General features: G+C 58.8%; 2 protein-coding genes across 2 annotated transcripts in view; one reads left to right on the forward strand and one right to left on the reverse strand.

The window, feature by feature from the left end:
- Positions 1 to 1,706: 1,706 nt before the first annotated feature.
- On the forward strand, positions 1,707 to 8,354 carry GRIN3B (glutamate ionotropic receptor NMDA type subunit 3B; the record flags this gene model as incomplete). The annotated part of the gene is made up of 8 exons (XM_015564657.1): positions 1,707 to 2,305; positions 2,760 to 3,792; positions 6,325 to 6,470; positions 6,560 to 6,675; positions 6,795 to 6,946; positions 7,261 to 7,425; positions 7,503 to 7,561; positions 7,766 to 8,354. Coding segments are annotated over 8 exons (2,643 nt in total), but the record flags the coding sequence as incomplete, so codon positions are not given.
- Positions 8,274 to 14,843, reverse strand: part of TMEM259 (transmembrane protein 259) — a 7,540-nt gene continuing 970 nt past the window's right edge. Inside the window, exons 2-11 of the mRNA XM_006764854.2 lie at positions 12,260 to 12,532; positions 11,696 to 11,795; positions 11,376 to 11,486; positions 10,538 to 10,660; positions 10,348 to 10,448; positions 10,210 to 10,267; positions 10,000 to 10,083; positions 9,756 to 9,888; positions 9,585 to 9,684; positions 8,274 to 9,497 (exon numbers count right to left, since the gene is read on the reverse strand). Coding sequence (XP_006764917.2) covers positions 8,943 to 9,497; positions 9,585 to 9,684; positions 9,756 to 9,888; positions 10,000 to 10,083; positions 10,210 to 10,267; positions 10,348 to 10,448; positions 10,538 to 10,660; positions 11,376 to 11,486; positions 11,696 to 11,795; positions 12,260 to 12,532 — 1,638 coding nt within the window. The 3' untranslated portion in view covers positions 8,274 to 8,942. The remainder of the gene's footprint in view (positions 9,498 to 9,584; positions 9,685 to 9,755; positions 9,889 to 9,999; positions 10,084 to 10,209; positions 10,268 to 10,347; positions 10,449 to 10,537; positions 10,661 to 11,375; positions 11,487 to 11,695; positions 11,796 to 12,259; positions 12,533 to 14,843) is intronic.

Genomic DNA, 14,843 nt, shown 5'->3' on the forward strand with positions numbered 1-14,843 from the left:
TCAGGGGGGCCCCGGGAGATCCTGGGGTGCGGGGACCTGGGGTCCCTGGGACCCGCGGGACCGATGGACTTCTGGACCGCAAATGCAGGGGCCCCGGGGATGCTTAGGAGTCCGATGACACCGCCGCTGGGTTCGCGGGACCTGGGCCCCTGGACCCCGGGTGCTCCCAGAGCATGGGAACCAGAGGCAGGAGTCCAGGGGCTCCCCTGGTCCACGGTTCCGGGACCCTTCGGGACTTCTCTGGACCCCGGAATACAGACGCTCAGGATGCCCCCTTTGGGGCACGGAACTCGGGTGCAGACCCTTTGCCTGAGCCTTGGTGGTGGAGCCCCGCCACTGCAGCCACCACCCTTTTGGCCCAGAACCCATCCCGCTCCCTGAGAGCAGCCCCTTCCGGGGCCAAGGGCAGCTCTCGGTTCCCACCAGGCGGACCACAGATCTGGGAAGGGCCTCACCCTTTGCTCTCGGGGGTGGGGTGCCCTACTTGGGTCCTCAGACCACTCTCACTCCAAAGCCCTCCCTCCATCCTCCTTTTCACACTTTCCACCTTTTGGGAGTTTATTTTCTAGACACACCTCCATCCCCACCACAGGCCCAGATCTGGGATGAAGTTTTTAAAAAATGAGATGAGGAGAGAAGGTTGACAGGCAGGGCTCTGGGGACCCTGTTGTGCCCCAGGAAAAGACCCCCATATACACCTCCTAGGCCCAGTAGAGAGGGACGTGGATCTGGTGGGAGCCACCCTCCCCCCCAAACCACCTTAAAGCCCCTCTTCTGGGAGGGAGACTCGGACCCTGGAAGAGGCCCGGAGTTTCACCAACCCCGCTGTCACTGCTGAGGCCCGTTTTCCTACCCCTGCCTCCTCCCCATGGAAGATGCAGGACCCAAATCCAGGCCTGTGGCGCCCTCTTCTGCCGTCTCTAAGAACTGCGCCCCTGCCGTTGGAACTGTGGGGTTTCTCTGGGGACTGACTGAGCAGCCGAGCCCAGCCTGTCCCCCTGCACTGGGTGCCCTGTCCTCATGCAGGCAACATCCTGCCCACCTTAGGTGTCTCTCAAAGCTCTCCCCTCTTTCACGGGCTGATCAAATCTAGGAGAACTTTCTGGGTGCCATTGGGCACAAGGGACCCCTTAGCCCCTGGTTTGCCTGGCTCAGGGGCAGTGATGTGTAGGAGTCCTAAGAGGAAGACTCTGGCTTGGCTCCCAGCATGAAGTCATCAGCCAGTTTACGATCATGGAGCCTTACTCTTGAGGGGTTCCCAGACAGGAAGGGTGGGTGAGGTCAGGACTGTGGTGAATGAAGGATCTGAGGTTGCGAGAGTCTAGAGGGGAGCCAGAGTTCTGAGAGTGGATGGGAATGTCTAAATAGAGGAGGGGGAAGTGGGGCTGAGTTTTGAAGAATGTGTAGGAGTTGACTGACATAGAGAGAGAAAAGTATTCCAGAATGGGAATGGCACATGCAAAAATCCTCCAAGTGGGATGCTACCAGGGTGGCCAGAGACACAACAGAAGGCCCTAAATGTCAGGCCAGGCAGGCTGGGCTTAGTGCTGCTGGCTGTGGGGAACACAGACGGGTTTAGAGCAGAGGTAGGCTGGGAGGAGACAGGCATGAGGTCTAGTTATCAAGATGGCCTCTGTTTATTGAACACCTATTGGTGGGGGTGGGAAGGACATGGTGGTCACCAGCCCTAACTGTGACCACCCCCTTCCCAGAACCCGTTTCACCTACAGTTGGACTGGGCCAGCCCCCTGGAGACGCTGCTGGAGGTGCTGGTGTCCGTGCTGCAGGCCCATGCCTGGGAGGACGTTAGCCTGGTGCTCTGCCGCATGCGGGACCCCGGTGGCCTGGTGGCCCTCTGGACAAGCCGAGCTGGCAGGGCCCCAAAGCTTGTGCTGGACGTGAGCCGACCGGACACCGGTGATATAGGGTTGCAGGCCCGCCTTTCCTCGCTGGGGGCGCTGGAGGGGGGCTCAGCCCTAGTACCCGTGGCCGTGCTCCTTGGCTGTGACATGGCCCGTGCCCGTCAGGTGCTGGAGGCTGCCCCTCCCGGGCCCCGCTGGGTGCTAGGCACACCGCTGCCTGCAGAGGCACTGCCCACTGAGGGCCTGCCACCTGGGCTGCTGGCACTGGGCGAGGTGGCTCGACCCTCACTGGAGGCCGCCATCCACGACGCGGTGGAGCTGATGGCACGGGCGCTGGGCAGCGCGGCCCGTGTGCATCCAGAGCATATCCTTCTCCCCGCCACCACCAACTGCAAGGACCTGAAGCCACCCAAACTCCGGTCCTCAGGCCACCTCTTGGCACAGTGAGTGGGGACCCTGCGGTAGGAAGGGGTGCAGCCTCCACATGGAGCTGCCTCTGTCTGGGGCAACGTTATTGGGCACTTGCTATACCAGGCACTGTGTCCTCATGAGAGAGTGGCTTGGTCCCTGTCTTGGTGGAAACAGGCCTGAGAGAGGAATTCTGGTGAAGGGCATGCTTGGCACTTTGGGAGGAGTGGGAGAGGGCAGCGGGCATGTGTCTCTGCCTGATCCCAGGGGAGGTCTGGAGAGTGGACAGCTCCCCAGAGCCAGGGGGCGCTACCTGGGCGTTCAAACTGGATGGTCAGCGTTGACTTCACGCCCCTGCTGGCAGAGACCTGCTGTGGGGGGGACACAACTGCATCCACAGTGGTCCCTGGTCTGTGCTGAGAGGGTCTGAGCTTTGCTGGGCGGGGGGGGCTCCCACTACTTGATGTCTGTTTGCCTCCCACCTGCCAGGTTCCTGAGCAACACATCCTTCCAGGGCCACACGGGGCCAGTGTGGGTGACCAGCTCCTCCCAGGTGTACATGTCCCGGCACTTCCAGGTGTGGGGCCTGCGCCAGGACCCGCTGGGCACCCCAGCCTGGGCCACACTGGGCAGCTGGCAGGATGGGAGGCTGGAGTTGGAGCCAGGGGGTGCTGCTGTGCAGCCCCCCTCCCCGCTGGGTGCCCAGGTCCGGCCCAGGCTGCGTGTGGTGACCCTGGTGGAGCATCCGTTTGTGTTTGCCCGCGAACCAGACGAGGATGGGCAGTGCCCAGCAGGACAGTTGTGCCTGGACCCTGGCACCAACGACTCTGCCACCCTGGACGCGCTGTTTGCTGCCCTGGCCAACGGCTCGGTGTCCCGTGCTCTGCGCAAGTGTTGCTATGGCTACTGCATTGACCTGCTGGAGCGCCTGGCAGAGGACACACCCTTTGACTTTGAGCTATACATTGTGGGCGATGGCAAGTACGGTGCCCTGCGGGATGGCCGCTGGACTGGCCTGGTGGGTGACCTGCTAGCTGGCAGGGCCCACATGGCAGTCACCAGCTTTAGCATCAACTCAGCCCGCTTGAAGGTGGTAGACTTCAGCAGCCCCTTCTTCTCCACCAGCCTGGGCATCATGGTGCGGGCGAGAGACACGGCCTCACCTCTTGGGGCCTTTATGTGGCCGCTGCACTGGTCTATGTGGCTGGGTGTCTTTGCCGCCCTGCACCTCACCGCGCTCTTCCTCACGCTCTACGAGTGGTGCAGCCCCTATGGCCTCACACCCCGCGGCCGGAACCGCGGCACCGTTTTCTCCTATTCCTCGGCCCTCAACCTCTGCTACGCCATCCTGTTTGGACGCACAGTATCCAGCAAAACCCCCAAGTGCCCCACAGGGCGCCTGCTCATGAACCTGTGGGCCATCTTCTGCCTGCTCGTGCTGTCTAGCTACACGGCCAACCTGGCTGCCGTCATGGTCGGGGACAAGACTTTTGAGGAGCTGTCAGGGATTCACGACCCCAAGGTGGCTGGCTGTGGGGGCTGTGGCCAGAGCTGGGAGGATGCCCACTCACACACTACCCATCCTGAGGCCCAACTACCTGTGGCCATTTACTCGTGCAAACATTTATTGAGCACTGGTGGTGTGCCAGGCACTGGGAACACAGCTGGGACAAAATAGGTGACGATCCCCATCCCTGGTGGAGACGTGGCAAGAATCAAGATAGATAAGCAAAACAGATGGTGTGTGAGTGCCAGGGACAAAAATAGGCAGAGGAGGCACACAGGAATGTTTGCACATTTTCTCAAATGGAGGTCAGAAATTCCTCTGGGAGGGGGTGACACGAGGGACTTTTATATGGACGTCAGAGAGGAGAGGGCACAGCCCCCATGCAAAGGCCCTGTGGCAGGACCTTGCCTGGTATTGTTGGGGTGTTGGAGGAACATCTAGGAGGAGAGAGAGGGAGCAGAGGGAGGAATGGGGGTGAGGTCAGGGAGGTAACAGAGGGGGCAGGTCGTGCAGGGCCTATGGATGCAGGAGGCCCTAGGCTTCTAAAGTAGTTCCCTCTGAGATGAAACTTCCGGGAGCCCTGGAGGGCTGTGGGCAGAGCAGGGGTGTGCCCCAGTCTACATATTTTTATTTTTTAAAACATTTATTTATATATTTAAAATACTTTTATTGATTTCAGACAGGGAGAGGGAGATATAGAACATCAATGATGAGAATCATTGATCGACTGCCTCCTGCACACCCCACACTGAGGATTGAGCCTGCAACCTAGGCATGTGCCCTGAGAATTGAACCATTACCTCCCGGTTCATAAGTTGACGCTCCACCACAGAGCCATGCCGGCTGGGCTTAAATTGATTATGGAGAGAGAGGGAGAGAGAGAAACATTGATCTGTTGCCTCCTGCACACACCCCTACCAGGGACTGAACCCACAACTTGGGCATGTGCCTGACTGGGAGTTGACCTGGTGAGCTTTCAGTGCACAGAACTCTCAACCAACTGAGCCACACTGGCCAGGGATACATATATATATATTTTTTTTAATCAAAAAGTTTTGAATATCCCTGAGTGGGAAGCAAAGACCATGAGTGAACCTATTGTCTGGCTCCAAAGTCAACTGCCAGCTGCTTTCATCCATCACTGACCTCAGTTGTTGAGTTATTACAAAACAAATCCCAGACCCTATATTTCATCATAAATCCTTGGCATTTTGACAAATATTGGACCCATTTTCCCAGTTGTGTTTTTTTTTCTTCCAGTTTGACACATTTGCAGATGGTAGAACCCTCCCAGCTCTTGAATTCCCTCTCATTTGTTTCCTAGTGTTTGTTGAAGTTGTTGTTGGGTTTTTGTTGTTCATAGCATCTCCTACTGTTTGAATCTGGCTGATTGCATCCCCTAAGGGGTGTTCAGCTTGTTCTGCTGTCCCCCTCACCCTGTCCTTTGTAAATCAGTAATGAAACGTAGATGCACCAGCCACTCACTAGGTGTGGCCACTTTTACTTATTTTTTAAATATATTTTATTGATTTTTTACAGAGAGGAAGGGAGATAGTTAGAAACATGATGGGACAGAAACATCCATCAGCTGCCTCCTGAACACCCCCTACTGGGGATGTGCCCGCAACCAAGGTACGTGCCCTTGACCGGAATCGAACCTGGGACCCTTGAGTCTGCAGGCTGACGCTCTATCCACTGAGCCAAACTGGTTAGGGCTGGTGTGGCCACTTTTAGAGGTTCAGTCCAGCTGGTGTGGCTTTTGGTGGTGCTGTAGCTCATTCAGTAGGGAGTTTGCACAGAACATGGGCAGTGCTGAGAGCAGGTGGCAGGCTGTGTTGGTCCAGGAGAGATGGTGGGGGTTACTGAGGAGGTAGGCAGTAGGTTGGCTGTGGGTGTGGTTGTTGTTAATCCTCACCTGAGGATATTTTTTTCATTGTTTTTCAGAGAGAGGGGGAGGGAGAGAGAAACGTCCATGTGAGGCACATGGACTGGTTGCCTCCTGCATGTGCCCTGACTGGAGGCAGGGAGCAAACCCACAACCCAGTTGTGTGCCCTTGACCAGGAATCAAATCTGTGACCCTTTGATGTGATGGCTAATGCTCCAATCACCTTGGACCAGGGCATGGTGGTGGGTGTTCTTAAGGCAGAGCTGACCCCACAGGGTTTGCAGGGCAGGTCATGGGATGAAAGGAGGGAGAACAAGGAGCCCTGGAGGAAGTGGTAGGAGGAGGTCTGGAGTTCGGGGCCACGTCTGTGTGATGGACTCTGGGTAGTGTGTGCCCACAGGGGACACTAGGTCATGTCTGGGGAATTTGTGGTTATCACAGTGGGGGTACTTCCGGCATTGTGAGGATGGGGCCAGGGATGCTGCTCTACACTTGCAGTGCCTGGGACAACCCTCCACAGAAAATGACCTGGCCTCGTGTCAGCCGGGAGGGGAGACGCTGGTTGAGAGCTTTGGGCCTGGGTGGGAGCCAGAGCAGAGTCGGGTGGGAATGCAGGCGAGTGCAGAGAAGGGCCTGGCACTGACCACTCACCTGCCCACAGCTGCACCACCCATCCCAGAGCTTCCGCTTCGGCACTGTGTGGGAGAGCAGTGCAGAGGCCTACATCAAGAAGAGCTTCCCTGAGATGCACGCGCACATGCGGCAACACAGCGTACCCACAACACCCCATGGCGTTGCCATGCTCACGTGAGGCCAGGGCATACAGCAGGATTGGGTCGGGGGAGGCAGGGGGAGGCCTACCAGGGCAGGTGTTCACCCCCTCCACATCCCCACAGGAGCGACCCCCCCAAGCTCAATGCTTTCATCATGGACAAGTCACTTCTGGACTATGAGGTCTCCATCGATGCCGACTGCAAACTGCTGACTGTGGGCAAGCCCTTTGCCATTGAGGGTGAGAGGCCCGAGACCAGTGACCCTGAGGCAGCAGGGAGCCACTGAGGGCTCAAAGTGGGCACAGCTCCCCTGGGCTGTGTCCAGTCTGGTCCCAACCCAATTCCTGGCCTTCATCAGGTTATGGCATCGGACTCCCTCAGAACTCACCGCTCACCTCCAACCTGTCGGAGTTCATCAGCCGCTACAAGTCCTCTGGCTTCATCGATCTGTTGCATGACAAGTGGTACAAGATGGTACCTTGTGGGAAGCGGGTACTTGCTGTCACAGAGGTGGGACAGGGCCTGGGACACAGGGTGTGGGGAGGGTGCGGGGGCTCTGAGCCTGTGGGCAGAGGTGGCCAATCCCCTGATCATAAGCAAGGTGTGTGTTTGTCTGCTTTTGAGCAGTCCTGTTCATCCTACAAAATCCCAGCTCCAGTGCCCTCCCCTCCTAGGAACCTTGCTCCGGAATATGGAGCCCTAGCCTCCCAATCCAACTGTACAGCCCCAGGTCCGTCTCTGGCCAACCTGTGTCCTCCAGGCCAGGGCTCCCCGAGGGTCGGCCATGACCATGAAGGGCTTGTGCCCGTGTCCCACCTCTGCAGACCCTGCAGATGGGCATCTACCACTTCTCCGGTCTCTTTGTGCTGCTCTGCCTGGGCCTGGGCAGTGCCCTGCTCAGCTCCCTGGGGGAGCACATCTTCTACCACCTGGTGCTGCCATGCATCCGGAGGGGGAACAGGCTGCAGTACTGGCTACACACAAGTCAGGTGAGGAGACAGCACAGGGCGGGCAAGCATGGGCAACCTCCCAACCTGACCCAACACAGCCTCTATCTGGCTCACAGAGAATCCACCTCGCCCTCAACACAGAGCTGCTGGACAGGCAGAAAGAACCTGAGCCAAGGTAAGGGGCTCCCACTCCAGCTCCTACACCCACCTCAGGCCTGCCATCTTACACCTGCAGGCCCCACTCCCATTTGAGCCAAACCAGTAAGTCCATGCCTCCCACCACTCACAGCCTCCTAGGAACCCTGACCCCAGAGAGCAGAGAGGGACCGCCCGTTCCTTGGGGGATACTGATCCAGCCCCATCCATCCTCTGTTCCCAGGGACCCAGAGAAGCAGCAACAAGACATACCAACTGCCCGCTCAGGCCAGGGCAACTGGACACGGGTGTGCCAGGCCATGGTAAGGGAGCGTCATGTCCACTTCCTTCTGGAGCCAACCTTGGCCACTGCTCCATCAGTAGTGGGCACAGATGTGGAGGGGAACAGGTCACCTGAGGGTCCCACCCGGTTCTGCTCCAATGGCCAGCCACCCACCATGCTGCCCACTGGTGCCCCACACCCAGGGGAGCTGGAGGAACTGGAGCAGCACATTGCGGACGCACGTTCAAGGCTCCATCAGGCGCTGGTGAGGCATGGGGAGCTCCTGGCCCAACTCCCAGGTGGCAGCTGCGATGGGCCACTGTGCCTGCTCTAGGCCTCCAGTGGTCTCCACCCGCTTCATCACTGGGAGGTGGCCATGCCACACCACACCCAGCCCACCTGACTTTGCATGAGGGCGGAGCCTGCAGGAGCTAATCCCAGCACCTGGTGCATGCAGACACTGGCTGGGTGCTGTCAACAGACAGTTTATTCTATATACAAACACAATTTTGTACACTGCAATTAAATAGAATGGAATGAGCACTCTGCAGTCCTCACCGAGTGACATAGTTGGGCCGTTGGCTCTCTCCAGCAGGAGCAAGGCTGGACCCTAGCGCCTGGTTGTTGTTTTTGACAGTTGGCGCCCACACACTGTGTCCCTGTGCCAATACCCCAGCCCTGGCACGCATATATGGGGGCAGGGGCTGTGGAAAAGGCACTGCGCACAACAGAGCACCCCTGAGTGGCCAGGACAGTGAGGGAGGCCCCTACCAGTGTTCACCTGGCTCAGAGACTTGCTAGGCTCTCCCCCTAGATACAGCTTGCTCCAGACCTTACACCAACCCTTTCCAGAGCCTTCTATGGAGACCCCACCCCTTTTTTCTGCCCTAGCTCATCAGCCTGCCTTGATTTGCTGGCTGCGGGGACCCACCACAAATGCGGCAGGGACAGGCTGTGGGCAGGCCCCACACCCGGGAGAGAAGCCCACCCCTGGGCAAACCAGATGGACCCCAGCACAAGGCCAACTGGGCAATCCCGGAGACACTGGGGACAGCCTTCCTGATCCCCAAGGACCCCAGCCAGGTCACACCCAGCTGGCCTGGACAGCCAGGGACAGAGGCACTCAGCTGCCCAGGACTTAGGAGCCAACTTCTGAGGGTTCATCTGTCGGGGCTGGGGACTCAGGGATGGGCCCACTCGCTCCAGCAGCCAGAGGGCCTGTGTCAGGTGTTGGGGAGTCGCTTGGGGGCACACTGTCCTGGGGGGCTTGGAGGCCCCGAGGGAATCCCCCACCCGGGCTCAGGGGGCTAGCTGCCCTCCGCTCCAGAAGGGAGGCGCTCAGGCCAGACAGGAAAGAGGCGTCTGTGATGATGGCAGCTGTCTCTGCCATCCAGCCCAGATCACTACTGGCCGCTGCAGCCACTGAGGCTGCCGCAGCTACCAGAGAGCTGGGTGCTTCAGCTACAGGCCTGGGAACACCACCAGCCCCCAGTGAGCCAGGGTCCAGGGCAGGGGGCTGGCTGGCAGGGTCAGGTGCAGCAGCCGGGGCGCCCCCATTGTTGTTGAGGTCATCCGGCAGCGCCGTGGGGGTACCAGGGCCCAGCGGTGGTGTCTGTAGCAACATCTCCTGGATGCGGATCTGCTGCAGGATGGCGGGCAGCTCATAGTGGTGGAAGAAGTAGATCATGGAATGCTGGAGGGAGGGTGGGCGTGGGTCAGGCCCAGCACAGGGCCAGACCTCCCACAGGCTGGACCTCGAGGAGTAGGCAGGGCCCCTCACCTGGATGAAGAGCCAGGAGGTGACTAGGGCCAGACTGCTGTACTGCCCATTGAAGCGGTAGTGGTAGGCATAGAAGGCGAAGTGGTACAGGTAGAAGAACCTGCAGGGGGCACAGTGAGGTGCCGCCAGTCCATATCCCACCCTGACCCCGCCTGGACCCGTGGCACTCACCGCAGCCAGTGCCTCTTGCTGGTGTTGGTGTGGCAGCAAATGGCATCATACTGGTCAGCCAGCCACACGATGAGGATGATGTAGAAGGCGGTGGTGGTGTCATTGAAGAACTCCGACATGATAGCCTCCATCCCTACAGGAGACCGTGGGTTGCGGTGGGCATGGTGGGAAGGCCAGGAACAGAGGGGAGGTGGGCACAGGGGACTGGGTGAGAAGGCAGAATGGTGGGCAGAGAGGTCCTCACCCACGAGGGCCAGGATGACGGTCAGCAGGGGCGCTGCAGGGAAGGCGATGGCCATGTTCATCTCCAGCATCTGCAGCAGGTCCACTGCGGGCAGAGGGTGGTGGGCGGGCAGACCAGGTGAGGCGCCCCTTGGGGGTGGGGTGGGCAGGGGGCCATGGGGGCCTGAGGCTGACCCCACCTTTCCTCCCGCCACCAGGCCAGGAGACTCACCAATGAAGACAAAGATCTGGTGATGGGAGTAGCGGAGCAGCATGGACACGCTCAGGGTCTGCAAAGGAAGGTGTGTAAGGCTGGGGAAGGGCCACCTGCCCCCACACCCTCTGCCCAGCCCAGTATCAAGACACTCACGAAGATGACCATGATGATGAAGGCAGCCAGATAGGATGCTCGGGCCATCCACATGCTCACAAATCGGTAGTGCTCGCCTGACACCACGTTCCGCAGGAAGCCTATACAGGGAGGCTGTGAGCCCCACGGTCTGCCCTCCAGCCCCCAACACTGTACCCCACACCCTCCCCAGCCCTGGTCCCAATCGCACCCTTGTTCTCTTCGTTCTCAGCCAGACCCTTCACACTGGACATGAGGATGTCATCATAGCCCAGGAACTCGGCCAGCAGCAGGCGGCTGAAGCGGTCCCCAAAGCACTGGTCCCGTGTGGGGTCTGCGGGTGGCACACCAACAGGGGTAAAGCCCCCACTGGCCTGCATCCACCCACCCGGGCAATGCTGTGATTGTCAGGCCCTGGGGGATGGTCCCCAGACTGCGGTCTTTTTTTTTTTTTTTTTTAATTCTTCCTAGAGGCCCAGTGCACGAACCTTGTGCACTTGTGGGGGGTCCCTCAGCCCGGCCTGTGCCCTCTCGCAATCTGGGAGCCCTTGGAGGATGTCCAACTGTGGGGAGCGGGCCTAAACCCACAGTCGGACATCCTTAGCGCTGCTGCGGAGGCAGGAGAGGCTCCCATCACCGATGCTGTGCTCAGCAGCCGTAAGCCCAGCTCAGGGCTTCTGACTGAGCGGCACTCCCCCTGTGGGAGCACACTGTCTGCCCCCTGATGGTCAGTGTGCATCATAGCGACTGGTTGTTCCACCATTTGGTCAATTTGCATATTAGCCTTTTATTATATAGGATTGGTTTCAGAGAGGAAGGGAGAGAGAGAGAAACATCAATGATGAGAATCACTGATCTGCTGCCTCTGCACGCCCTGCATTGGGGATCAAGCCTGAAACCCAGGCATGTATCCTGATTAGGAATCAAACTGTGACCTCCTGGTTCATAGGTCAATGCTCTACTACTGAGCCACACTGGCTGGACCAGACCTCCATCTTTAAGTGCTTCTGGATCACTCCCTACCATGGCCCTCTCCCAAGGTGACTCACCCAGGGTGACTACCATGACCGGGATGCTGAGCCGCTGCCGCGTGGCCTGTGACAGGCGCAGGAAGCCGTACTCCAGCGAGTACTCCACAATGTACTCATCCTGTGGCCACACTGTGGGTGAGAATGGCCTGTCAGCCTACAGAGCCTCAGCCAACCCCACCTCCCTCCTTCAGAGGAGGAGCCAGACAGGGAGTGTGACCAGGGCCCAGGAGCACCTCTATTGCCTCACATGCTGCTGACAGATAAGGAAATGGAAGCTCAGAGTGGCCATTCTCCATGTCCAGGAGAGTGAGTCCCCCTGACATCTTGGCAACACATACCTTTTGAGGGTGTCTCAGGGAAGGGGAACTCCTGGCTATCATTCAGGGCCTCAGGGCCACCGGGCGGCTTGAACACCTTGGGCTCAATGTCCAACTCAAACTGTGGGTCACCAGGAGACAGGGTGTCAGTGGGCCCTTGTGTGGCAGAGAGGCCCCTCTCCTGCCGCCTGGAAGGAGATGCACTCTGCCTCTGTCCACCGTAACCCCCAGCCTCTGCCAGAATGTCGTCCACCTCTGGGGCGGAAGGGCCTCTGACCAGCGTCTCACAATAAGACCCCTCACCCAGCACCAAGAACCTAGCCATCTCCAGGTGAGTGTCTGTGCCCCAAAGTTGGGGATGGGCCCCCCACACCCATCCCTGCGGGCAGCTGCGTCATCCGGGATGACCAGGACTGCTTGGGCTCTCAGCCCAAACCCTCCAGGGCCTCCTCAGCAGCCCCAGAATGAGCCAGTCCCTTCCAGGTAACCGTCTGCTTCGCACCCACATCCCGACCCAAGGCCACGAGGGTCCGGCCCTGCAAGGTCCAGAGCTTCCCCAACAGGGACATCCTCCTGCACACTCACCTGGATGGAGTGGTTCCCAAACATCTCCATGGTCAGCTCCTCCTCCTCCTCCTCCAGCTCCAGGCCTCCAGGCTCCGCAGCCAGGCCAGGGAAGTTGCTGCGACTACTGTCACAAAACTGCAGGAAGACTGGCGCACGACTTGAGTTCTGCTGTACTTCTACGCGTAGGACGCCCTCCCGTGGCCACTTGTCGCGCACATGCTCCAGGCAGTTGATGGGAGATCGGGAGAAGACGATGTGGATATAGGCCAGGACGAAGAGCACGAACAGGGCCTGGGGGCAGGGGGCCCCACCGGAAAGTGAGGCCTGAGCTTTGTTGGGGAAGGAAGGGAACCCCGGGGCTCTGAGGTTCCCTAAGCTCCAAACCCACCCTGTCCTCTCCTGGCAGCATACAGTCTTAAGGGTGTCACTGGTCCAAGGTGCTGACCACCCTGCTCTATGTGAGCCAGGATGAGGCACATTCTTATGTGCGTGTGGAACCCCCACTCTCAGAGAGACTATCAACTAACTGCTCCCTGGGAGGCCCAGTCCAGGTGCCACCACCCCTGGGCCACCTGCTGGGTTCCACTGTCCCCAAGAGGCCTGCCTAGCTGCCTCACACTCTGCCTTGTCCTCAGAGTGCCCCTGACCTCACCAGCTACAAACAGCCTTCTTTGCCCACTAAGCACTCTGCACCCCTCCCACGGTGACAGGGCCAGCTCGCTCTGCTTCTGAGGCAGCTTCTCCATTAGTGAAATGGGGACGGCAGGGTCTCATCTGGGTGGTCCCATCCTCAGGGGGTGGCGCTAGGCCAGTGATGGCGAACCTATGACACACGTGTCAGAGCTGACACGCGAACTCATTTTTTTGGTTGATTTTTCTTTGTTAAATGGCATATAAATATATAAAATAAATATCAAAAATATAAATCTGTCGAAACCGGTTTGGCTCAGTGGATAGAGCGTCGGCCTGCGGACTGAAAGGTCCCAGGTTCAATTCCGGTCAAGGGCGTGTACCTGGGTTGCGGGCACATCCCTCTAGGGAGATGTGCAGGATGCAGCTGATTGATGTTTCTCTCCCATCGATGTTTCGGCACCAGAGTTAAGTTAGGGTTTTTCAAAATGCTGACACGCCGAGCTCAAAAGGTTCGCCATCGCTGCACTAGGGGATGCTGCTGCTCAGCACTCCAGGGATCAGGACAGCCCCCACAAAGAGCAAGTAGCCTGATATCAGAAGTGCCAGTCACCAACAGCAACTTCTGCTCGACTCAAAGTGCATCAAAAGGGCCCTCCATTTGGATCTACTGAGGAACACCCGCCTCCCCAGGAACTCACCTCACTGTCTGACAATCTTGCTTCTCATGGGGCCCCAGTTGGATAAGTGTCACCTTCCCAGCCTGGAGGCCATGTCCAAGGCATGGCCCCCCTGCATCCCACCCACTGCCCTACCCTTGGGGAAAGGGTGCAGCTGGTCCAATGTGGTGCCAGCCTTCCCAGGAAAAGATGGATGTCGGGCAACTGGTGACCCCAGTGGCTATTCAGTCAGAGACTGGGGTGATCCCTCAGCTGGGCCAGCACAGCCTCTGACCACCCTCACCACACACAAGCTCCTACCAAATTACTACTCTTCAGGACCAGCTCACTGTGTGGTCCAGAACCACAGCTTGGAAAAGCCTGGGCCACAGAGACCAGAGCACAGAGTCCTTCTCTGCCATCTGACAGGGACACTGATACTCAGGCGGCTGGTGAGTTGCCCCTGGCTACACAGCCACCAGAACCCCATCCTTATGGGGCCATGAGCCCCAAAGGGTAGTACCAATGCCAGCTGTAGACCACCTGGCCGCCCCTCTGGAGTCTGCTCTGCAAACTGGCAAAGGCCAGGCCACTAAGGCACCGACTCCTGGCCTGGCAGCAGTGGCTGTGACTGAGGGTGGGGAGAGGCCCCACCTCCAAGCACACTGCTGCCTGCCGGATCCGGCTGTCCCAGTCTCCCCAGCTGCATGAGCCCCAAGATCTCTCTTGGGCCAATGTAAACTGTTTCCTTCACTTGCAGACAAAAGTGCCACAGAAGGATGGAGATTAGAGCATCACTAAGATTTCAGCATTGTAGCACCTGGTTGTTCAGGTCAACAGATGCCTAAGACAAGAACAGCTGAGGCCTCCGAGAGGTGAGGATGGGGCTGGGTGAGGCCGTGTGGGAGGCCAGAGGGGCCTCCTACAAACCAGCCTGCACCCCAGCCTTTCTTTCCAACATGGTGTCTGGGGACCACCAAGCTGGTGATGGGAGTTAAGTGCAGGGGGCGGGGCCTGGGACCCGTAGCTCTGGCAGGAAGCACTCAATTCACCTGGAAGCCTCCATGCTCAGCTCCCAGCCCCGCGCTCCAGGCCCTGGGACCGGCCAGCAACCCAAGTGCCTGCAGATCTAGCAAAAGAACCCAAAGGTGGCTTGGCCACGTCCGCACCCCAGCCGCTCCCTGATGGGCTGTACTCTGATGGGAAACTAAAGGCCTGCTTCTCCCTTTTCTCAGCTGGGTCAAGCAACAGGTGGAACCACCCCTCCACTAAGGACCCAGAACCCTGGTGCCAGTGAGCTCTAGCCCCCCCCT

The sequence above is a fragment of the Myotis davidii genome, unplaced genomic scaffold, assembly GCF_000327345.1.
Source record: "Myotis davidii unplaced genomic scaffold, ASM32734v1 scaffold198, whole genome shotgun sequence".
NCBI lineage: Eukaryota > Metazoa > Chordata > Mammalia > Chiroptera > Vespertilionidae > Myotis > Myotis davidii.